Source organism: Dermochelys coriacea, chromosome 11 (assembly GCF_009764565.3).
Source record: "Dermochelys coriacea isolate rDerCor1 chromosome 11, rDerCor1.pri.v4, whole genome shotgun sequence".
Taxonomy (NCBI): Eukaryota; Metazoa; Chordata; order Testudines; family Dermochelyidae; genus Dermochelys; species Dermochelys coriacea.
Genome location: NC_050078.2, coordinates 1,280,148 through 1,303,279, shown reverse-complemented (window position 1 = coordinate 1,303,279; position 23,132 = coordinate 1,280,148). Strand labels below are relative to the sequence as shown.

The window sequence follows — 23,132 nt, the reverse complement described above, 5'->3', positions numbered from 1 at the left end:
GGTGACAGAACACACCAGACACGGCAGGGAAGGCACAAGATTTTCTTTGCTTTAGCAGGTAATAAAATGTAACCCCTGGTACCCAGCCTGGGGGGGCGAGTCGGCAGACCAGCGCCACAGGTAGCGCTGCCTCCGGCCCCCCCCCCCGGCATGTGGCCGCAATGCACCCCGCACTGGGCAACAGAGGGCAAGCCACAGCCGCAGGCAGTGAACGCTGTGTCTCCATTTTGTGGGGCACGGGGGGGCCCTCGGCTCGTCCTGCTGCAGGCAGCTGGGCTGGACGCCTGCCTGTCCCAAAGGGCGGCACTCGGGGTCTGCTGCTGGTGGAGGGACAGACTCTGCCCGCTGGGGGCCAGCCCAGCCGTGGGGCGCCATGATGAGGTTCTGGGCATCCCTGCCCCAGCCAGTACCTGCTATTTCACTGGGAGCAATGCTGTCCCCGTCCTCTGTGGCTGCAAGGGGCCCCCAGGCCCTGCCCTCCGCGCAGCTGGGCCAGGGCGAGCCCTCTGGGGCCCAGGAGACACGGGGGCTGCGTTAGGGAGTCAGCAGCTTGGCCCCAGCGCCGGGGCTGGCGGTCCGGTTGAGCAGGGGCCGGTCCAGGAACAGCAGGAAGGGCCTGGAGGGGGCCCCCTCCAGTTCCAGCAGGGTGATGTTGTTGGGGGCCGAGGCGCGCAGCAGGGAGCCGGGCACGAAGAGCGTCTGCTGGGGCCCCCATGCCGGCCAGTACCGGCCCAGGTTGAAGCCATTTATCCAGAGCTGGCCCTGGAGGGGCAGAGAGAGGGCCTGAGAGTGAGTGAGTGTGTGTGTGTGTGTGTGTTGGGGGGGCATTCTAAGCCTGGCACACTGCTGCCCGGCACACTGTCCCCCCGCACCCTGCCTGCCTGCCCACTGCCTCCACCCCACACCCCTGCCCGGTGCCCTCTCCCCTGACCCCCCCAGCAGTGGACAGAGGGGAGTGAGCAGCTGTGCCATGGCAGCCAGGCCCCCAGCCAGCCCCCTTACCCCCAGTTCTCCCTCTGCCTCGGTACCTTGCTCCAGCCTGGGAACTTCACGAAGGTGTCCCAGGCGATGCCAGGAGTCTGGAAGGTCCCCGTGTAGAGAGCTGGCCTCAGCATGGCCCTGCTCCCCTCAGCCTGGGGGGTGGGCAGGGGCCAGCCCCGTGCCACGGCTGCGTCCACATCCAGGGGGTAAATCAGCCAGTCGCTGAGCAGAATCGAGTCCAGGGAGAGATTCCGAAGCAGGCCCTGCCAACACGGGGACGGGAGACCGGTGGGGAGGAGCAACATCCCGGGCACTGACGGCTCCACCCGTGGGCTCCCCACACAGGGCGAACCCTGCTGCTTCCGCCTGGGGGGGCTGCCCAGCCCTGCTCCGTGCCCCGGCTCCACCAGCTGCTGCCCCGTCCCTGCCCAGCCCCTCCCCTATGTCTGCAGGGGCAGCAGGTATTGAGGGTGCCCGGCCCAGCGGGCACCTGGCAGCAGCGCGCCCACCTCCCGCCCCTCACCTTGAAGTCGCTGGTGTTCACACCAAAGTTGATCCTGCCCATGTTCTCCACCAGCAGGTCCAGCGTGGCGCCAGCCTGGCCCGTGAGGTTCAGTGTTGTCTGCCCGTCGCGCTCCAGCTTCCCCTGGTACTCCTGGCGCCAGGCCGGCATGGGGAATTGGGTCAGCACCAGCCTCCCCTCCCCAGAGGCCCCTTGGTGCCAGGCCTTCCAGGTCTGGTCTGGGTCTCCCTCCCATATGGATACCCCGGGGGGGGGGGGGGGTGAACGCCAAAGCAAACCTCCCCCCACCCCCTACAGATCCGCCCCACAGCGGAGACGGGGACCAGGGCAAAGGCTCACACACAAGCAAGCGCCGCAGATGTGCCCAGAAGCAGGGACCCCTGCATGGCCCCCACCCCAGGCTGTCTCCAGCACTGCCTGCCCCTCTGCCCCATGGGCACTAACCCCCCTTCTGCTGCACAGAGAGGGGCTCGGCATCACCCCACAGAGCACAGGGCCCCGGAGCGGGCCGGTACGCACCCCATCGAGCAGCACGTAGGCGCGGTCGCAGATGCTGTTGGGAGGGGAGCTCAGAGGGGCTGGATCCCAGACGTCCCGGGGCAGGCGAGTCCGGTAGAGGACGAAGCCGTGAGCCTGCAGCAGAGTGGAGGGTGAGAGCCCCGTGGGAGCAGGGGGCCGAGGCGCTGCCCATGGGAAACCCTCCCCAGAGCCTCCTGGCTGCAGCAGGACCAGCTCCTTCCTTCCCAGGTAGAGCCTTGGCAGAGGCGAGGAGCCTGGCGCCAGGACCCCGTACCCACCCCTGCCCCCTCACCTGTTTCATAGCCTCGAAGGTGAGGGGGAACCGGCTCCGGATGGGCCCGCTGGGGCACAGCACGTCCAGCAGCTCCAGCACCTCGCCCTGCTGCAAGAGAGGAGAGAGGCAGGGTGGGTGGGAGCCTCCTGGGGCCAGGGGGGGAGCTCCCAGGGCATTCACTCACCTTCCGCAGGGGCACGGAGCCATAGGCGTACTTGGGGGTGGCAGGCGGCATCGGACCCTCAGGTAGGGGCTGGAACTGAACAGCAAACCCCCATTAGGAGCCGGCCAGGCTGGGTCAGGGGCACGGTGCCCCCTGCTGATGCCATGGAAGTGGGGCAGGGGGCCGGAGCCATGCCTGGCTCTTTGGGCTCTGGGTCATCAACCCAGGGTGCGTGCCAGGGGCGCCCCCCTCCCTCTGCCCTGCGAGCCGCCCTCGCCCCCAGCTGTCCCCGTGGAGTGCAGGGTGTGACGGTGCTGGCACCACTGGCGCTGGCAGGACAGCGCCCTGCCCCCCCGACAGGCAGCAGCACCGGCTTTGCGCTGTGCCCGGGGCTCTGCCAGGTGCCCGGCGGAGGCGAGGGCTGGTTCCCCCCGGCCTGCTGAGCTCGGTACCTTGCTGATGACTGTCCGGATGGCAAACAGCTTCTCGGTGGGGTCGCCGGCCTCCGAGAGCGGCGCATCGTAGTCGTAGCTGGTGGTGACTGGCTTGTATTGGCCCTTGTAGTCGGCACCTGGCCAAGGCAGGCGCAGTGAGCCATGGCTGGGCCCCAACGGTGCCCCTTCCTAGGCCCTACGGTGCCCCCCCACTGGCTCAGAGCCTGGCAAGCCGAGGGAGACGGGGGCAAGGGCCAGGGGCTGCTGGGCTCTGGGAGCCCCATGGAAACGGGGCCTGGCCCGCAGCACGGAAACTACACGGACTGTAGCCTGGCGTGTTACTAGAGGATGGGGGCCGGTGCCAGCATGGGCCACAGGTGCAGAGAGCACCCCAGGGATGGGCAGAGAAAGGGCTCGCTGGACCAGGCCCCAGTAGGATGGGCCAATGCCCAGGTACCACAGCCCTGCAGGGACGCACCAGGAAGCCGCTGTGACGAAGTGGGACTGTTCTTAATGTTTCCTCTGAATACTGTAGGGGTGCCTCAGTTTCCCCTAGGCATTTAAGTCTCTAGTGGGTGGGATAAGGGGGTGTAATTGTTGCAGAGCAAAGGGCCAGGTACATAAATGGCCGACACTCTCCTGGCCACTGATGGCCTGGGCCCTTCCCCTGCAAGGTGAGAGCTAAAGGGTTGGAGAACAAAGGAATCCGGTGCCCTCCTGGCCCGGGAAAGGGACAAAGCCCAGAGGAGGGGGGCTGGGGAGAGTTTCAGTTTGGGGCTGGGTGCGGACACGGAGTGAAGGGCAGACGGGGTTGTCTGGCTCACTGCCCCCCAAAATGGACCCAGCTGAGGGGTCCTGTTCTCTGCACCTACAAGCTCTGTGTTAGACCATGTTCCTGTCGTCTAATAAACCTTCTGTGTTCCCGGCTGGCTGAGAGTCGCGTCTGACTGCGGAGTTGGGGGGCAGGACCCTCTGGCCCCCCAGGACCCCGCCTGGGCGGACTCGCTGTGGGAAGCGCAGGGAGGGGCAGAGGATGCTGGATGCTCCGAGGTCAGACCCAGGAAGAGGGGAGCCGGGTGAGCTGTGTGTCCTGGGGACAGGCTGTGCCCAGAGAGGAGACTCCCCCAGAGTCCTGCCTGGCTTCGTAGGGAGCAGCTCCAGAGCGTCGCCCGGGGACGCTGTGACACCCATCACCAGCTCTGTGCCCTCCCTGGCTCCTCTGCTCCCCAGGGGCTGGGGGAGTGGGGGGACTCACCGCTCCAGTAGCCGAAGTTGGTGCCTCCCTGGAACATGTACCTACGTGATAACCCAGAGGGGGCCATCAGCGCCCAGCGCGGCCACATCAACCCCCAGCAGCTACCGCAGACAGGCCTGAGGGCTGGGCCACCACCCTCCCTTCAGCTGTGCCCCTTCACCTCCCTCCTTCCTGACCCCCCCAGTTCCTAAAGAGGGACCCAGCCAGCACCATGGGCTGGAAATCACCAAATGCAGCCAGCCGTGTAAACTGGCTACTGCCCAAGGGAAAGGACCAGACCCCTGGGTGCGTGGGACAGAGAGACCCCCAGGAGGGGGGGCAGGGACCGAGAGAGACCCAGGTGGGAGGGGAGGCAGGAAGGAGAGGACAGGTTGCACTGACCCAGGGCTACACTGGGGCCTCCTGCCTGGAGCGGGGAAGGGGAAGCCCCTGGGGCCCTTTGCTACCAGTCCCCATGCAGGGTGGGCAGCGTGGCCCAGAATCGTGCCAGGGCTGTGGCACCGACCTGCATGGCAGGGCTGACACCTGGCTCAGCCAGGGGACCCCTTGGTGCTGGGGGGTGGCATGGAGATGGGGAACCAGGGACAAAGGAACCGGCTGCACGGGGCTCCCTGGGGCACCCCAGCTGGCCTTGGCCCTCCAGCGCTGGCAGCACCACTTCCCCCCTCCCTCCAGCACGACACAGTCCTGGGGCTGGACCCGGCAGCCTGGGGCAGAGGAACCCCCGGGGCCTTGGGGGCCTGGTACCCGCTGGGATCCGGCAGCAGGCGCCCCATGGCCAGGGGGTTCCTCTGCCCCGCCCAGGGCCACCCCCCCGGCCCGGCCCAGCTCCCCCCACCCCCCGCGGCCGGACAGTCACATGTTGACGTTGGCTCCCAGCTGCAGCATGTCCTGGAGACCCTGAGCCACCTGTGCGGGGCTGCTGCTGGCATGCGGCTCTCCCCAGTAGTCCAGCCAGCCCGTGTAGTACTCCGAGTTCACCTGGGGCAGACAGGCCGTTACCCACAGCCCCGGCAGCCAGCCAGGGCCCCCCCAGCCCCCAGCTCCCCAGGGGGGGCAGCTCCCAGCAGCCACCAGAGGGAGTCGCTCCAGGCACCGGGCAGTGCCCCCCCAGCACTGAGCCTGCAGGAGTCGCTTCTGAGACAAGGGAGTCCAGAGCCCCCTGCCCAGGTCCCCTGTGCCCCACAGAGCCCCCCCATGCCCCACACCCCACAGAACCACCCCATGACCCAGAGCCCTTCTGAGCACACAGCTCCTGCCACAACCAACCCCCAACTCCTACAACCCACAAAGGCTGAGGCAGCACCCGCCCCCTATGCCCACGGGGCCCACGCTCACCAGAGGCCCCTTGGGTTCATAGAGTCGCTGAGGGGCAAACGCAGCCGTGACGTTGGGGCCTGGGGGACAGAAGGGGGCAGGTCAGTGCAGGGCTCTGGGCCCCCATGGGGCTTGTCTGCCAGCCCCCCTCCCTTATGCCCCCAGCCATCCTGCCCCACATCCGAGCCAGCTCCCCCCGCCGTCCTGCCCCCATCTGAGCCAGCTCCCCCCACCGTCCTGCCCCCGAGCCGAGCCAGCTCCCCCCACCGTCCTGCCCCCACTCCATCCTGCCCACCATCCGAGCCAGCTCCCCCCCACCGTCCTTCCCCCACTCCGTCCTGCCCCCCATCCGAGCCAGCTCCCCACACCGTCCTGCCCCCACTCTGTCCTGCCCCCATCCGAGCCAGCTCCCCCCGCCATCCTTCCCCCACTCCATCCTGCCCCCCATCCGAGCCAGCTCCCCCCGCTGTCCTTCCCCCACTCCGTCCTGCCCCCCATCCGAGCCAGCTCCCCCCACCGTCCTGCCCCCACTCTGTCCTGCCCCCCATCCGAGCGAGCTCCCCCCACCGTCCTGCCCCCGTCTGAGCCAGCTCCCCCGCCGTCCTGTCCCCACTCCGTCCTGCCCACCATCTGAGCCAGCTCCCCCCACCGTCCTTCCCCCACTCTGTCCTGCCCCCATCCAAGCCAGCTCCCCCCACCGTCCTGCCCCCACTCCATCCTGCCCCCCATCTGAGCCAGCTCCCCCCACAGTCCTGCCCCCGTCTGAGCCAGCTCCCCGGCCGTCCTGCCCCCACTCCATCCTGCCCCCCATCCGAGCCAGCCCCCCACTGTCCTGCCCCCAGCCCCGCCCAGGGGCACCTGGCCCGAAGTCCACGGTGGCGTAGAGCCCCTGCAGGGTGCCGCAGCGCAGCTCGGGGGCGCTGTTGCCATCGGTGGTGAAGAGCAGCACGTCGGGCCCCAGCCGGGCGCGGAAGGCGGCCAGCAGGTGACGCAGGTAGTCGTAGTCGCAGGTGGGGTAGCTCCCGTATTCGTTCTCCACCTGCGGGGCCGGGCAGCTGTGATGGGGGGGCACTGTGGGACCCTGGGCTGCCTCCCCCTACATGCTGGGGGGAGGGGTGACCCGCATGGCCCCAGCCAAGAGACGGGATGGGTCCCCTCCGCTCAGCCCCACAATTCCAACCCCGAGTGCCGCTGCTCAGCCAGCCCCAGGGCACCGCACGCACTTCGCCTGCTGCCCCAGATCCTGGCCTTCCATGGCCTCCCTGCTAGCCCAGCCCTGGGCTCCCCCCAGCTCTGCCGGTGCCCCTCACTCCCGACCCGCAGCCCCCTGCTAGCCCAGCCCTGGGCTCCCCCCCACACCCAGCTGTGCCGGTGCCCCTCACTCCCGACCCGCAGCCCCCTGCTATCCCAGCCCTGGACTCCATCCTGCCAGCTCTGCTGGTGCCCCTCAATCCTGACCTACAGCCCCCTGTATCCCTCCTGCTATTTCAGTCCCTCCCTCACTTATTCTGAGGGGCTCAGTGCCCGTGACCCTTGCACCCTATGGCTGGGGGATGGTTCCTGCCTCCACCCCCTAGAGGTGAATCCAGGTCTCAGAGATGGACAGATGTGGGGAGGGGCAGATTTAGCTAATAGCTCCAGTTCATGCCCCCATCTCAGTGGCCCCCACATATGGCTCCTCCTGCACAGCCCCAGCCTCTGGGTCTCATTTACTGCGACTTGCAGCTGGAGGGCTCAGCTCAGCACAACTGAGGGGGCATTTGTCTCTGAAGTGAGACGCAGCCTCTGGTGGTGGTGATGGTGGGGAGGGTTACAGGGGCAGGGGGCTCCAGAGCGATGGGGGTTACAGTGTAAGGATCAGGCCTTTTCTTGTAGCCATATTGTGAGGCCTGAGGCCTTTGTCTGCAGCCATATTAGGAGAGCAGAGTAGCAGCCGTGTTAGTCTGTATTCGCAAAAAGAAAAGGAGTACTTGTGGCACCTTAGAGACTAACAAATTTATTTGAGCATAAGCTTTCATGCATCCGATGAAGTGAGCTGTAGCTCACGAAAGCTTATGCTCTAATAAATTTGTTAGTCTCTAAGGTGCCACAAGTACTGCTTTTCTTTTTATTAGGAGAGCAGCAGCCGTTAGCAGAGAAGCAGGAAGTCACAGTCTCACATTCCATCTAATTACATTAAAACAATGTAATATCCGGCTGTTAAGTAGAAGACCATGTCCTAATGGTCCCCACTATCACCAGATAAAGAAACAGATCTTAAGCTGGTTAAAGAAAACTTAGTTCAATAGCATCCTGTCTGGCAAGAAACCACTTCTCAATAGTTGGGGTTGTGAAATCCTCATTTCTTTATTGTTTTGTCATTATGGTCCCCACTTCCCTACTGTTTGTCTGTATGGTCTCTGTCTGGTTCTTTGATTGTTTCTGTCTGCTGTATAATTAATTTGGCTGGGTGTAAATTAATTAAGGTGGTGGGATAGGACTGGTTAGAGAATTTTGTTACACGTTAGGATTGGTTAGTAAAATTTTAGTATAATGATTGGTTAAGGTACAGCTAAACAGGACTCAAGTTTCACTGTATAAACTGGGGTCCAAAAGGAAGTTCTTGGGAACCAACTCCAGGGCACAGCCCCACGATCAAAGCTGCCAGACCTCAACACTCTGCCAATGACACTGGGCAGAAACTGGAGTCCGATGATCTGATCCTGACTGGCCATCAAGAAAAGTTCATCTGTCTTATTGGGAGTGGTGAGCACTGTATGTGTAGCATGTGAATTCTGTTTTTGTGATTGTTAATAAATAGAGGTTAAAGATATTACTGTGTGAGGCTCTTTCATCGGTAAGAGATCCTGTAAACCCACAAAGGATTAACCCCAGTGTCCACAGGATATGGGTGTTTGCCCGGAGGGATAGAGCCCAGAGCCCATTGAGGAGTAAAGTTAAGTGCCTTTCGCCTCGAACACTAGGAACTGGGAAAGGGTGGGGGTGTCTAAATCAACCGGGTTATGCCTTGAGCCCTAGGAACTAGGCAGAGGTGGGATGTCCTAGAGTGTGTGAGTAACAGAGAATTTTGTGTAGGTAACAAATCTGGTGGAGAATGCGGGCAGCCTAAAGTCTTTTGGGCCGAACTGATAAGATTCTAACATGGTAAATGATAGCAGAGTACCTGTGCCTGCTGTCAGAAAGGGTCGCTACCTACCTGGCAGAATGACCCCCCCAGAGCAACAAGAGAGAAAGAGAACAAAGAAAAGGGACCAGGAGGAGTGGGGTCTAGTTGAGGAGCCCACCCTCCTTGCTAAATGATAGTGGGACAAAGCCTGTGCCCATGGGAAGGGGCAGTTCAGCAAGGAAAGCAGAATCAGGCCCAGTCAAGCAGGCAGGCAACAGATAAAGAGACTGGAAAACAGGTTAGGAGCCCTGAGGGGCATAGTGGAAGGAGTAAGTAAGTCCAGGCATGGGGACTTCAGATCCCTGGGACAATACTTGGAATGGTGAAAACTGAGTTGATGAAGGTGTCATTTTGGGAGATAAACAAGTGATTTAAGGACAGAGAGTGAGAAGTTAACTATGCTATTAACTATGTTAATTCTGGCTGGTGAATCTTGCCCATATGCTCAGGATTTAGCTGATTGCCATATTTGGGGTCGGGAAGGAATTTTCCTCCAGGGCAGATTGGAGAGGCCCTGGAGGTTTTTCGCCTTCCTCTGTAGCATGGGGCATGGTTGACTTGAGGGAGGCTTCTCTGCTCCTTGAAGTCTTTGAACCATGATTTAAGGACTTCAATAGCTCAGACATGGGTGAGGTTTTTCATAGGAGTGGGTGGGTGAGATTCTGTGGCCTGCGCTGTGCAGGAGGTCGGACTAGATGATCAGAATGGTCCCTTCTGACCTTAGTATCTATGAATCTATGAATCTATGCAGAGGCTGGAGGGAACTGAACAGTTGAAAGATGGGAAAGTGTTACAGAAAGAAAAGGAGTACTTGTGGCACCTTAGAGACTAACAAATTTATTAGAGCATAAGCTTTCGTGAGCTACAGCTCCCTTCATTGGATGCATTCAGTGGAAAATACAGTGGGGAGATTTATATACCGTGACGGGGCAAGGCCAGATGGCTATAGAAAAGTAGTGGGAGATAGATATATTAGCTCCAGGCTAAACAAATCCCTGGTACCAGGATAAGTGAAATGGCAGCTGCTCCAGGTCAATTAAGACACCTGGGGCCAATTAAGAACTTTCCAGAAGGCAGGGAGAAGGCTAGGTTGATTGGGACACCTGAAGCCAATCAGGGGCTGGCTGAAACTAGTTAAAAGCCTCCCAGCCAGTCAGGTGGGTGCATGTCAGGAGCTGTGGGAGGAAGTTGCGTGGTTGGAGAGGCTGAGTAGTACACACCATATCAGGTACAAGGAAGGAGGCCCTGAGGTAAGGGTGAAGTGGAGCTTGAGGAAGTGAGGGCTGCTGTGGGGGAAGTAGCCCAGGGAATTGTACATTTCATGTTTTTAAAAGATCAGCTACCATAGCTGCTACTATTAGGGTCCCTGGGCTGGAGCCTGGAGTAGAGGGTGGGCCTGGGCTTCCCCCCACCCCACCTTTGCCCCCTGATTAATCCCAGAGATTGGGAGACAACAGAGACTGTGCAAGGAAGGATAACTTCTCACCTCCCTCATTGGCTTATGATGAAAATGGCTCAGTAGACTGTGACCCTGGTCTCTAGAGAAAGAAGGGTTATGTGGAGGGTCACAGTGAGCCGCTGAGGCTAGCGAAACCGTCAGGAAAGGTGGGATCCACGGAGGCAAGGACAGAGCTTTGTCACCATACATAGAGAAGATTAAACAATGTGTGTTACCATACACACTGTAACAAGAGGGATCACTTAAGGTGAGCTATTACCAGCGGGGAGGGGGGGAAGGGGACCTTTTGTGGTGATAATCAAGGTGGGCCATTTCCAGCAGTTGACAAGAACATCTGAGGAACAGTGAGGGGTGGAGTGGGGGAATAAACATGGGGAAATAGTTTTACTTTGTGTAATGACCCATCCACTCCCAGTCTCTATTCAAGCCTAAGTTAATTGTATCCAGTTTGCAAAAAGAAAAGGAGTACTTGTGGCACCTTAAAGACTAACAAACTTATTTGAGCATAAGCTTTTGTGAGCTACAGCTCATTTCATCAGATGCATTCAGTGGAAAATACAGTGGGGAGATTTATATACACACACAGAGAACATGAAACAATGGGTTTTATCATACACACTGTAGGGAGAGTGATCACTTAAGATGAGTTATTACCAGCAGGTGGAGGGGGGGATGAAGAAAACCTTTTGTGGTGATAATCAAGGTGGGCCATTTCCAGCAGTTGACAAGAATGTCTGAGGAACAGTGGGGGGGAGGGGTGGGGGGAGAAATAACATGGGGAAATAGTTTTACTTTGTGTAATGACCCATCCACTCCCAGTCTCTATTCAAGCCTAAGTTAATTGTATCCAGTTTGCAAATTAATTCCAATTCAGCAGTCTCTCGTTGTAGTCTGTTTTTGAAGTTTTTTTGTTGAAGAATAGCCGCTCTCAGGTCTGTAATCGAGTGACCAGAGAGATTGAAGTGTTCTCCAACTGGTTTTTGAAAGTTTTGAAAGTTATAATTCTTGACATCTGATTTGTGTCCATTTATTCTTTTACATAGAGACTGTCCAGTTTGACCAATGTACATGGCAGAGGGGCATTGCTGGCACATGATGGCATATATCACATTGGTAGATGTGCAGGTGAACGAGCCTCTGATAGTGTGGCTGATGTGATTAGGCCTTCCTACCAACACTACAAAAAGAAGGATTCTGGGTGGACTCCTCCTGAAGGTCGAAGCAACAGACTGGACTTCTACATAGAGTGCTTCCACTGACGTGCACGGGCTGAAATTGAGGAAAAGCAGCATCACTTGCCCCATAACCTCAGCCGTGCAGAACACAATGCCATCCACAGCCTCAGAAACAACTCTGACATCATAATCATAAAGGCTGACAAAGGAGGTGCTGTCGTCATCATGAATAGGTCGGAATATGAACAAGAGGCTACTAGGCAGCTCTCCAACACCACTTTCTACAAGCCATTACCCTCTGATCCTACTGAGAGTTACCAAAAGAAACTACAGCATTTGCTCAAGAAACTCCCTGAAAAAGCACAAGAACAAATCCGCACAGACACACCCCTAGAACCCCGACCTGGAGTATTCTATCTGCTACCCAAGATCCATAAACCTGGAAATCCTGGACGCCCCATCATCTCAGGTATTGGCACCCTGACAGCAGGATTGTCTGGCTATGTAGACTCCCTCCTCAGGCCCTATGCTACCAGCACTCCCAGCTATCTTCGAGACACCACTGACTTCCTGAGGAAACTACAGTCCATTGGTGATCTTCCTAAAAACACCATCCTGGCCACTATGGATGTAGAAGCCTCTACACCAACATTCCACACAAAGATGGACTACAAGCCGTCAGGAACAGTATCCCCGATACTGTCACGGCTAACCTGGTGGCTGAACTTTGTGACTTTGTCCTCACCCATAACTATTTCACATTTGGTGACAATGTATACCTTCAAATCAGCGGCACTGCGATGGGTACCCGCATGGCCCCACTGTATGCCAACATTTTTATGGCCGACTTAGAACAACGCTTCCTCAGCTCTCGTCCCCTAATGCCCCTACTCTACTTGCGCTACATTGATGACATCTTCATCATCTGGACCCACGGAAAAGAAGCTCTTGAGGAATTCCACCATGATTTCAACAATTTCCATCCCACCATCAACCTCAGCCTGGACCAGTCCACACAAGAGATCCACTTCCTGGACACTACGGTGCTAATAAGCAATGGTCACATAAACACCACCCTATACCGGAAACCTACTGACCGCTATTCCTACCTACATGCCTCCAGCTTTCACCAAGATCATACCACATGATCCATTGTCTACAATCAAGCTCTACAATATAACCGCATTTGCTCCAACCCCTCAGACAGACAAATACCTACAAGATCTCTATCAAGCATTCTTACAACTACAATTCCCACCTGCTGAAGTGAAGAAACAGATTGACAGAGCCAGAAGAGTACCCAGAAGTCACCTACTACAGGACAGGCCCAACAAAGAAAATAACAGAACGCCACTAGCCGTCACCTTCAGCCCCCAACTGAAACCTCTCCAACACATCATCAAGGATCTACAACCCATCCTGAAGGACAACCCATCACTCTCACAGATCTTGGGAGACAGGCCAGTCCTTGCTTACAGACAGCCCCCCAACCTGAAGCAAATACTCACCAGCAACCACACACCACACAACAGAACCACTAACCCAGGAACCTATCCTTGCAACAAAGCCCGTTGCCAACTCTGTCCACATATCTATTCAGGGGATACCATCATAGGGCCTAATCACATCAGCCACACTATCAGAGGCTCGTTCACTGCGCATCTACCAATGTGATATATGCCATCATGTGCCAGCAATGCCCCTCTGCCATGTACATTGGCCAAACTGGACAGTCTCTACGTAAAAGAATAAATGGACACAAATCAGATGTCAAGAATTATAACATTCAAAAACCAGTTGGAGAACACTTCAATCTCTCTGGTCAATCGATTACAGACCTGAGAGTGGCTATTCTTCAACAAAAAAACTTCAGACACAGACTCCAACGAGAGACTGCTGAATTGGAAGGGTTAGCATTTAACCCTTAAGATACCTCAATGCTTTATAAAGTTCAATATTTTTTTATAGACCAAAGTTGTGGCTGTCGTAAGGGGCAGCTAGAACCAGGAGAATGGAGAGAGATTCTGTAACCTTTTTTTGTTAACAAAAAGACAATGCCCTCTGGAGCAACAGCAGAGGTGAGGTGCACAAAGAAGCAATGTTAGAAACACTGATAAGGTGGCTCTGCGTAATCAGACTGTCACTGTGATAAGTGTACACAAACTCTGGGAGCTCAAAAGAAACAGTTACACCATATGTAAAAATTGATATGGCTAATGTTATAGAAGTTAAACTATGGAAGGAATGTGCATTTTTCCCAAGACATGTGCAGTGTATATTGTAGAAGGGGTAAAAGAAATACAAACAAAACATGCTACTTAATTAAAATCCTATTAGGGCTCCAAAAGGAGCCACAATAGGTTGTTGTGAAGGAGGGGGATAGCTTCCTCTTATGGACACCCAGCCAGCCAGTTAGCTAAAAAGTCCCTCTTGGTGGCTGTTCTCTGCTTGCTTTACCTGTAAAGTGTTCACAAAGTTCCCCAGGTAAAGGAAAAGGAGAGAGCACCTGACCAAAAGAGCCAATGGGAGGGCTAGAACTTTTTTAAATGGGGCAGGGGAAATCTTTCCTTGATCTGTGTGTTGTCTCTCTGGGAAAGAGGGGAACAGAGGGCAGCAGGAATGCTGTGTAAGGCTTGAACCAGGTATAAAAATGCATCTTCCATACGTAGAAGAAATTATTGGACTGGGCATGTTTAAATAGCCGTGATTAGGTTTTGGTTTTTTTTATTATTTTGGCTTGTGGATCTCCTCTGTGCTAACCCCAGAAGCGTTAGTTTGCTTGTAACCTTTAAGGTGAACCCCCAAGAAAGTTATTTTGGGTGCTTAATTTTTGTAATTGTTTCTTTTAAGATCTAGCAAAAAGCCTAAGTTCCAGATGTGTTTTTTTTTTCCTTTTGGTTTCTAATAAAATTTACCTTTTTAAGAACTGTGTTGGATTTTTGGTGTCCTAAGAGGTTTGTGCCTATGCTGTTTGATTAGCTGATAGCCACAGCTAATTTCCTTTGTTTTCTTTCTCAGCTCTTCCCTGGAGGGGGGTGAAAGGGCTTGAGGGTACCCCATAGGGAGGAATTCCCAAGTGCTCCTTCCTGGGTTCAAAGGGGTTTTTTTGCATTTGGGTGGTGGCAGCATTTACCAAGCCAAGGCCAGAGAGAAGCTGTAACCTTGGGAGTTAATACAAGCCAGGAGCTGCAAGTATTAATTTTTAGAATCCTTGCAGGACCCCACTTCTGCACTCAAAGTGCCAGAGTGTGGAATCAGCCTTGACAGTTTTCTTTTTCAGATCACTGTGTTTGTTTTGGAAGCAGAGTTGAAAGTGGAAAGTAATCAAAATTCTGGTGGAAGTTAATTGTCTCTTTTAAGACAGAGTCTCTGAGCTGCTGATGGCTTTGGATCCAAAAGCAAGCCAGAAAGCGTCTGTGTTGATGCAAATTACCTAACTGATAGAGGAAGGAGAGAACTGCCCATAAATGGCAGCACAAAGGAGCCACAGATAAAGGACATACCTGGTCAGCAAACAAACTACCTGAAACCAAAAGGCTCAAATTATGACCCTTCGGAAAGGAAGGAAGGAAAAAGGAGTCAAGCCCGAGAATAAGAGGGACAGGTTAACCCTAAGTAGAATTTTTTTTTTTGTGTGTGTGTGTGTGTGTGTGTGTGTGTGTGCAGTGCTGAAATATAAAGACAGATACAAAAGGAGTCTGCTGACATGCATGATCCCCCTATCGTGTAATTCCCCTAAATCCCAAGGATATAATTAAATTAAAGCCTATGCAAAAATTCAAAAGGACATTGAACACACTGGTCTCACTGACAAATTGTCTAAGTAAGAGGCATGGTATAACAAGATATCTTTAAATGCCCACTTGTAATACATTTGATGCAAATGTTATTGTTAATATTAAACACTGGGATAAATGTAATGTTAATAGTAACCCTGTAACAATGTATATGATTTTTTGGGGAAAAAACTTTTAAGTCTGCTAGAAATGGTAATTGGAAACACACCTCATTTTTTTTTTTTTTTAAAAGAAAGAAAAAAGCATTATGATAATGATGCTTCTCAGCTATTACCTGGGAATAAACTTAAAGCTTAGCACAGCAAAAAAGCAACCTAACAAAAAAACAATAAACTTGGTTTGCTGTATGGAAAGGGAAACTGAGGTAAACCACCTCATGAATTTAATGACTGAACAGTGAGATAATTCACCCTTAAAAGGTAGAAGCCATTAAATCCTGGCCTGCCTATAGAACAAAACCAAAGGAAAGAGTGTGGGGGTAATTCCTCTGTTTTGCCTGCACTCAGCAAGGAGATTTGTAAAAGGAAGGGATATTTTAAGCAATAATCTGCTGCCCCCCCAAAGGCGGTAGAAAAATGTTCTCTTTGTCTTTCAGAACTTCAGGAAAAGCTGCTACCAGCTGAAGAGCAACCCAGAATACCGTGGATCTACTGTCACAACAGATATTGTGATTTGTGTTTTTATATTTTGTGTTGTGGTGTTTGTCTTGTGCTTGCATTGTTGTGTATTGTGTTTTGTGTTTTTGTTTTTTTTTTAAATACTGCATTAGGCAGAAAAGGATTAATAAGCATTTTAACTGTATTCCCAGAAACCAATATTGCAGAATGGCAGAGGTCAAAGGCAGAGGTTAACAGGGAAACATCCACAGGTCGTAAAGGCACGTTTAAAGGCAGAATATTCCTGGGACACAAGGTTTATCTGTTGGTGGGAATGGAAGGATGAACATAAAAAATTTTAAGCTCAAAGTGAAATTACCAAGGGAAAGAAAAGTATATGAAACCACTGGTTACCGGGGGCAAAAAAAGAGGGAAAATCAGCACGGGTGGCATATAAACCCCCAGCGGGGGAGGCAGACAGCGCGTGGCCCCAGCCCCACCACTGGAGTACTGGGGGGCTCAAGGAGCCGGAGAACTGGAGCCCAGGGAGCGGTCACGGCAAGGGGTGGGGTCAGTAATAAATTGGCAAGTGAAAATGAGTAATAACTGGCAAGCCTTAATCAACTTCCAGCATGCAAGCCTAGCTGAATGCACCTAGGTGTTGTACAAAGTGGGAAGGAAGGCCATTGCCACACCTTCCATGATTAGTATAAGGGGCAGTACTATAAAGGCCCAGTGAAGGTAGAACTGCCCCAACATTACCTCAGTGTGAACCACTGAAGGTTATTGGATCTGCCTGGCAGCCAGGAGGGGTGGGTAGCCTAGGCTCCCAAGGGGTATACTGGAAACTGCTTTGGGTGGAACTGGATTAGGAGTTGGAGTACTGGATGCTACTAACCTAGAGGAATGGGGCAACAATTATTTTCTAAAATACTGCCAGCGTGGCAACAGCAAGGTGAAAAGAATTTGTTATTGTTGGCAGGGACTATGGACTCAGTACAAGAAAATGTGTCCTTAGCATTAGCCTGTACACGGACCCAGGAAATAAGTCAGCAATTGGTCATTCAAATAATCCGGGAAGTCATACAAGGAAATTTGCCTTTGGAAACAAAAAAGTTGTTATGGGAAAATGTTACAGAAGGGGAGAGTCAATTAATGGCATGATGGAAATTGGTGAATTTTACCCTAAATAAAGATCAAATGGTTCTATGAGCACATATAGTAACTCTACACCCCTCTCACTACTGGTATATATCCAGTGGTACCTGTGGGAACCCGACTAACAAAAAATCATCATCCCTGAGCATATAAAGAAATCCATCAGCGGAAAACCATTGACATGTTTCAGCGAGTAGCCCATGAAAATCTGGGATATGTGTGTGAGGATCAAAATTTACAAGAAAGAGATGGTTTCAGAGTAGCAGCCGTGTTAGTCCGTATTCGCAAAAAAGAAAAGGAGTACTTGTGGCACCTTAGAGACTAACACATTTATTTGAGCATAAGCTTTCGTGAGCTACAGCTCACTTCATCGGTTGCACCTTTTTCCACCAAATGCATCCGATGAAGTGAGCTGTAGCTCACGAAAGCTTATGCTCAAATAAATTTGTTAGTCTCTAAGGTGCCACAAGTACTCCTTTTCTTTTTAAGAAAGAGATGGATGTTTCTATGTTAAAGACAAAGGAACCCAAGCTGTATGTCTGATATATTCACCGAACAAAAGCCAGCTGTTGTATATGCAGGAAGGGGATGTGTTTGTGTTAGAAGTCATTGTCCAATGGCAGTAGTAGACAATAATGAATTGTATTTTTTGACTTATTTAGTTAAGAGATGTTTTTGTAACATTACAAAGGTTAAAAATTGTGACTTTGAATACTACGTACCAGTATGGACTGTGAACTACTTGAAGTTTAAACCACAATTGTAACGCCTGTAACCTCAGGCATGAATATGACCATAAGAAAATTGTTAATCCATCCTGTGTTACATTCGCATTTACAATGTATTGCACAGACAGGAGAATAATATGTATTGATATAGAACATGATAATACAGAAATCACATATGTACTGAAAACTATTGCAGATGCAGGACATCACTCCTGGTGGGGAACTAGGGTGGTCGCCTTGTGCAACTGGTATGCTAAATATCATGGTTTGCTGGTATGCTAAATATCATGACAGAACAAGGAGTAATGGTCTCAAGTTGCAGGGGGGAGGTCTAGGTTGGATAGTAGGAAACACTATTTTACTAGGAGGGTCGTGAAGCACTGGAATGGGTTACCTAGGGAAGTGGTGGAATCTCATTCCTTAGAGGTTTTTAAGGTCTGGCTTGACAAAGCCCTGGCTGGGATGATTTAGTTGGGGTTGGCCCTGCTTTGAGCAGGGGGTTGGACTAGATACCTCCTGAGGTCCCTTCCAACCCTGATATTCTATGGTTCACCCCATTGTGGTGATCATTGGAATCCAATTGGCTTTATTAGTGAGCATAGTAGCTTTGGCTTGCTGGAGGAGGAGAACTGTTGGAAGAACACAGGAGCCTGGCCTGCAATGTCAGACTCCTGGGATAATAACAGCAGCTTTGGTAAAAGCGTCATTAAGAAAGGGACTGTAAGGATCAGGCCTTTTCCTGTAGCCATATTGTGAGGCCTGAGGCCTTTGTCTGCAGCCATATTAGGAGAGCAGCAGCTGTTAGCAGAGAAGCAGGAAGTCACAGTCTCACATTCCATCTAATTACATTAAAACAATGTAGTATCGGGCTGATAAGGAGACCCTGTCCGAATAGCACTCACCATCACCGGATAAAGAAACAGATCTTAAGCTGGTTAAAGAAAACTTAGTTTGACAGTGTCCTGTCTGGCAAGAAACCACTTCTCAATAGTTGGGTTGTGAAATCCTCATTTCTTGTTTTATCTGTATGGTCCCCACTTCCCTATTGTCTCTGGTTCTTTGATTCTTTCTGTCTGTTACATAATTAATTTTACTACTTGTAAATTAATTAAGGTAGTGAGGTAGGACTGGTTAGAGAATTTTGTTACAATGTTAGGCTTGGTTAGTAAAATTTTAGTAAAATGATTGGTTAAGGTACAGCTACGCAAGTCTCAAGTTTCACTATATAAACTGGGGTCCAAAAGGAAGTTCTTGGGAAACAACTCCAGGACAGAGCCCCAGAGCTGCCAGACCTCAAAACTCTGCCATTGACACCAGGCAGAAACTGGAGTCCCCCAGATGGACCTGATCCTGACTGGCCATCAAGAAAAGTTCATCTATCTTATTGGGAGTGGTGGGCATTGTATGTGTAGTGTGTGCAGTCTGTTTTGGTGACTGTTAATAAATAGAGGTTAAGAGGCTATTACTGTGTGAGACTCTTTCACTGGTAAAAGACCCCGTAAACGCACAAAAGATTAAGCCCTGAGTCCACAGGGAATGGATGTTTGCTCTGAGCCTGGAGTAGAGCCTGGAGCCCCTAGAAGGGTAAAGTTAGGTGCCTTTCGCCGGAAGCCCTAGGAACTGGGAAAGGGTTGGGGTGCTAAAATCAACTGGATTACACCTTGAGCCCTAGGAACTAGGTAGAGGTGGGATGTCCTAGAGAGTGCAAGTAACAGAGAATTTTGTGCGGGTAACAACTGGGTCAGGGGGCTCTTTGGGGTGAGGGTTACAGGGGCGTGTCAGGGAGCTCTGTGGGGGACAGGAGTTATGGGAAGAGGGGGCTCCAGGGAAATGGGGGTTGCAGGGGTAGGAGACTCTAGTGGGAGGGTTATGGGGTAGGGGACTCCGGGGGGGACAGCACAGAGGGCTCGGGGGTGCTGGGATAGGCTTGGAAAGAAGCAGTGAGCCAGGGAAGGGACCCTGAGCCCCCCACCCCACCCCACCCCACCCCACCTGGATGCTGATGATGTTCCCTCCGTTCTGGTACAACCGGGGCTTGATCCTGGGCAGCAGGACATCCAGCCAGGAATCCACGGCCTGCAGGTAATCTGGGAGTGGAGACAGCAACTGGGCTCAGCCCCCATCTCTAACTGCACTGGCAGGTGCAGGGTTCGTGTGAGAGCCAGGAACCCACTGTGGTTTGTGGGGAGGGCACAGGGCACTGGCAGAGCCTGCTAGCCTTTCCTGGCTTGCTCAGGGGTGAGAAGCTGACCCCTGTCTCCAGTGGGAGGGAGAGGGAGAGGGAAGAGAAGGAGCCCAGCTGCTCTGCATTCGGGGCTCCAAGGATGGGGAGAGGCCTAGCAGGTAAATGCCAGAGCCCCACAGCCTCCTGGCACCAACTAAGTGGCCCTGCGTGGCTGAGCGCAGGAGCCCGGTGGGCTGGTCCCCGAGGGACTCCCCTTACCTGGGTCAGAGGAGCGAAGGACAATGTCTGGTTTCCACAACAGCCAGGCAGGGAGGCCACCCTAGAGAAACAGCCCGGAGGAGAAAGAGACTCGTCAGTCCCCAGACACATGGCGGTTCTGGGTCAAGGGGAAGGTGCAGGAAGGTCTCAGTGGCTTGCGTCACAGACCCACCACAAAGGGGTCAGAATTCACGGGCAGCAGCAGAGCTAGCAGGGGGCTGAGCTAGCAGGGGGCTGCGGGTCGGGAGTGAGGGGCACCAGCAGAGATGTGGGGGGGAGCCCAGGGCAGGGAATAGCAGAGCCATGTGTGGGGCACTTGTGCAGCACACAGATGGAAGGGGTTGCTCTGATGTCCCTGGCTCCAGCTACCCTGTCTGGTATCTATGCCGCGTATTCTCTGCTCCCAGACATTTGCTGGTCGGCCCCTGCGGGTCTCCGAGGTGTCCCTGTGATGAGCTTCCCCCCATTGGCCTGAATTCAGCTCAAGCAGGGGTCTGGGCCGGACCGGGGTGGGGCGCTGGGGGCTGGGCCGGATTGGGGGGAGGGGTCTGGGCCGGACCAGGATGGGGTGGGAGGCTGGGCCGGACAGGGGTGGGGGGCTGGGCTGGATGGGTTGGGAGGCTGGGCCGGGCCGGACCGGGGTGGGGGCTGGGCCGGATGGGTTGGGAGGCTGGGCTGGACCGGGGTGGGGGGCTGGGGGCTGGGCCAGGGTGGGGTGGGAGGCTGGGCCGAACAGGGGTGGGGGGCTGGGGTCTGGGCCGGACCGGGGTGGGGCGCTGGGGGCTGGGCCGGATTGGGGGGAGGGGTCTGGGCCGGACCAGGATGGGGTGGGAGGCTGGGCCGGACAGGGGTGGGGGGCTGGGCTGGATGGGTTGGGAGGCTGGGCCGGGCCGGACCGGGGTGGGGGCTGGGCCGGATGGGTTGGGAGGCTGGGCTGGACCGGGGTGGGGGGCTGGGGGCTGGACCGGGGTGGGGGGCTGGGGGCTGGGCCAGGGTGGGGTGGGAGGCTGGGCCGAACAGGGGTGGGGGGCTGGGGGCTGGGCCAGACCGGGGTGGGGGCTGGGCTGGATGGGTTGGGAGGCTGGGCCGGGCTGGGGTGGGGCGGGCGGTTGGGCCAGATGGGGCGGGAGGCTGGGCCGGGCCGGACCGGGGTGGGGCGGGAGGCTGGGCCGGGCCGGACCGGGGTGGGGGGCTGGGGGCTGGGCCGGATGGGGCGGGAGGCTGGGCCAGGCTGGACCGGGGTGGGGGGCTGGGGGCTGGGCCGGACAGACGGGGCTGGGGTCAGACTCAGGGCGGAGCAGCCCCTGCCCAGCCCTCACCATCTCCCACTCGGCGCAGATGTAGGGCCCGGGCCGCAGGATCACCAGGAGGCCCAGCTCTGCCGTCAGGTCCAGGAAGCTGCCCAGGTCTCGGTCCCCGGAGAAGTCATAGACCCCGGGCCGTGGCTCGTGGTAATTCCAGGGGACGTAGCTGGGGAAGAGAGTCAGGATCAGTGAGGGGAGCGGCTGCCGGGGTCTGCTCGCCCTCGGTGGGGGGGTTGGCACAACCACTGGGGTCTGCTCGTCCTCGGGGGGGGGCATAGCCGCTGGGGTGTGTTTGCTCTCAGGGTGGGGTGGCACAACCACTGGGGTCTGCTCGCCCTCGGGCGGGGGCGGCTCGGCCCATGGCAGAAGGCCAAGCACCGCAGCATGGCAGGGAGACCCCTAAGGACACATGTGGGTCCCGGGCGTGGCACAGGACCGAGGGCCCTGACCCAGTTATCGGTGCATTAACTCTTCGGATGCCAGAGGGCCGACTGGCCGCACTGGGGGGGACACGTGTCTCCTGTGAGCCGGCCTGGCCATCACACCAGCCAGCGCAGAGCCACTGTCACCAGCCGCAAGGCGCCACGGCTGCTCTGCCGGACGGTGCAGGGGCGGGACTGGGCTCAAAGCCCCAGACTCAGGGACCGGAGATCACATCGGCCCCACACGAGGCTCCGGTTTTGGGGCAGGATCCGGGGACCCCAGGGCGAGAGCCGTGACCTGGAGAGACCGTGTGCATGATGCCCTGCGGGCGAGTGGCCCTGGCAGGCCCGGCCCTGGGGGCAGCCCTCCCCGTGGGAGCCCCGTCGGCCCGCGTGGGTCACCTACACCTGCACGGCGTTGAGGCCGCTCATGTACATCTTCCAGAGCCGGTCGCGCCAGGCGGGGCGCAGGATGCGGGCGTAGTGGACGCTGCCCGAGACGTAGCGGAAGGGGGCGCCGTCCTTGCGGAAGCAGTTGTGGGTGTAATCCACCTGGAAGGAGCGGGCGCCGGCGCAGGCCTGGCCCCACGGGGGCTGTGAGCACACGCTGCGCTACCGGGGTGCTGGTGTTACCGTGGGGGGTGCCCTGGATGGGAGGATCGAAGGGAAGGTGCAGACGTCTCCTGCTGCCCCATGGCTGGGGGGGGTGCGGGGGGAAGGGGGGGCTGCTCTCCGCGACGCCTGGCAGGATAGTCTGTGGGGCGCAGCCAGATGCCAGATCAGGGCGATGGCCATGGGTCACCCCCCGCCCCACACTGTGGCTCCAGGGCTGCTGCTCTCCCCCCAGCTCGGGCGGGTTGGGGGCCGAGTGGCAGGGGGCGCGGAGTGCTCCGAGTCCTGGAGCCCCCAAGGACCCCCCAGCGGGGGCGGGGCCGAGCCCCAAGGGGGGCGGGGGGGCGCGACAGCCGCAGGGGGGGGGGAGCGGGGAGACAGACCCAGGCTCGGGTCTCAGGATTTTTAGCTGCTCTGTCAAAGGGGAGCCAGCGCCAGCGCCAGCGCCAGCGCCCCGCCCCGGGGCTCTCGGCCCGGCCCGGCCCGGCTCGGCTCGGCTCGGCCCGGCCCGACTCACCTCCAGCTGCAGGAGCGCCGCGGCCAGCAGCAGGAGGCGGCGCCCGGGCCCCATGGTCACGGCTCCCAGCAGCTGGGAACGAAGCAGGAGCCGTCACATGACCGGCCTCGGCAGCTCCCGGCCCCCTCCAGGCCCTAGACAGGCGCCTTCCCAGGGTCACCAGCCCCACGGGGCATAGGGAGCCCCCCGAACCCGCCCCGTCCTGGGCTCTGTGCGGCGCACGGCCCCAGCATCGCAGCCCCAAGAGCCTGGACCCCAGCGACCCCCACAGCAGCCCCCCTCGGTGCCA

At 55.9% G+C, this 23,132-nt stretch overlaps 1 protein-coding gene and 1 long non-coding RNA gene across 4 annotated transcripts; one reads left to right on the top strand and one right to left on the bottom strand.

The window, feature by feature from the left end:
• Positions 1-28: 28 nt before the first annotated feature.
• Positions 29-22,990, bottom strand: GLB1L (galactosidase beta 1 like). 3 transcript variants are annotated; one of them, XM_038421701.2, is made up of 16 exons: positions 22,844-22,990; positions 22,121-22,293; positions 21,308-21,458; positions 19,989-20,049; positions 19,538-19,632; positions 6,325-6,505; positions 5,488-5,546; positions 5,009-5,130; positions 4,150-4,190; positions 2,913-3,031; positions 2,482-2,556; positions 2,316-2,405; positions 2,024-2,137; positions 1,505-1,636; positions 1,029-1,244; positions 29-762 (listed from the first exon to the last, which is right to left on the bottom strand). In XM_038421701.2, exons 1-16 carry the CDS (start codon positions 22,895-22,897, stop codon positions 535-537), a joined length of 1,911 nt encoding a protein of 636 aa, XP_038277629.1. In that variant the 5' UTR covers positions 22,898-22,990; the 3' UTR covers positions 29-534. The 3 variants fall into 3 exon arrangements, with proteins under 3 accessions (XP_038277629.1, XP_043360696.1, XP_038277636.1); XM_043504761.1 differs by lacking the exon at positions 2,482-2,556; XM_038421708.2 differs by lacking the exon at positions 22,121-22,293 and having other exon boundaries at positions 22,844-22,933.
• LOC122457999 lies at positions 8,636-19,491 on the top strand. Its single transcript, XR_006277813.1, has 3 exons — positions 8,636-8,905; positions 18,042-18,044; positions 19,481-19,491. It is a non-coding gene; the product is annotated as an uncharacterized LOC122457999 (long non-coding RNA).
• Positions 22,991-23,132: the final 142 nt, after the last annotated feature.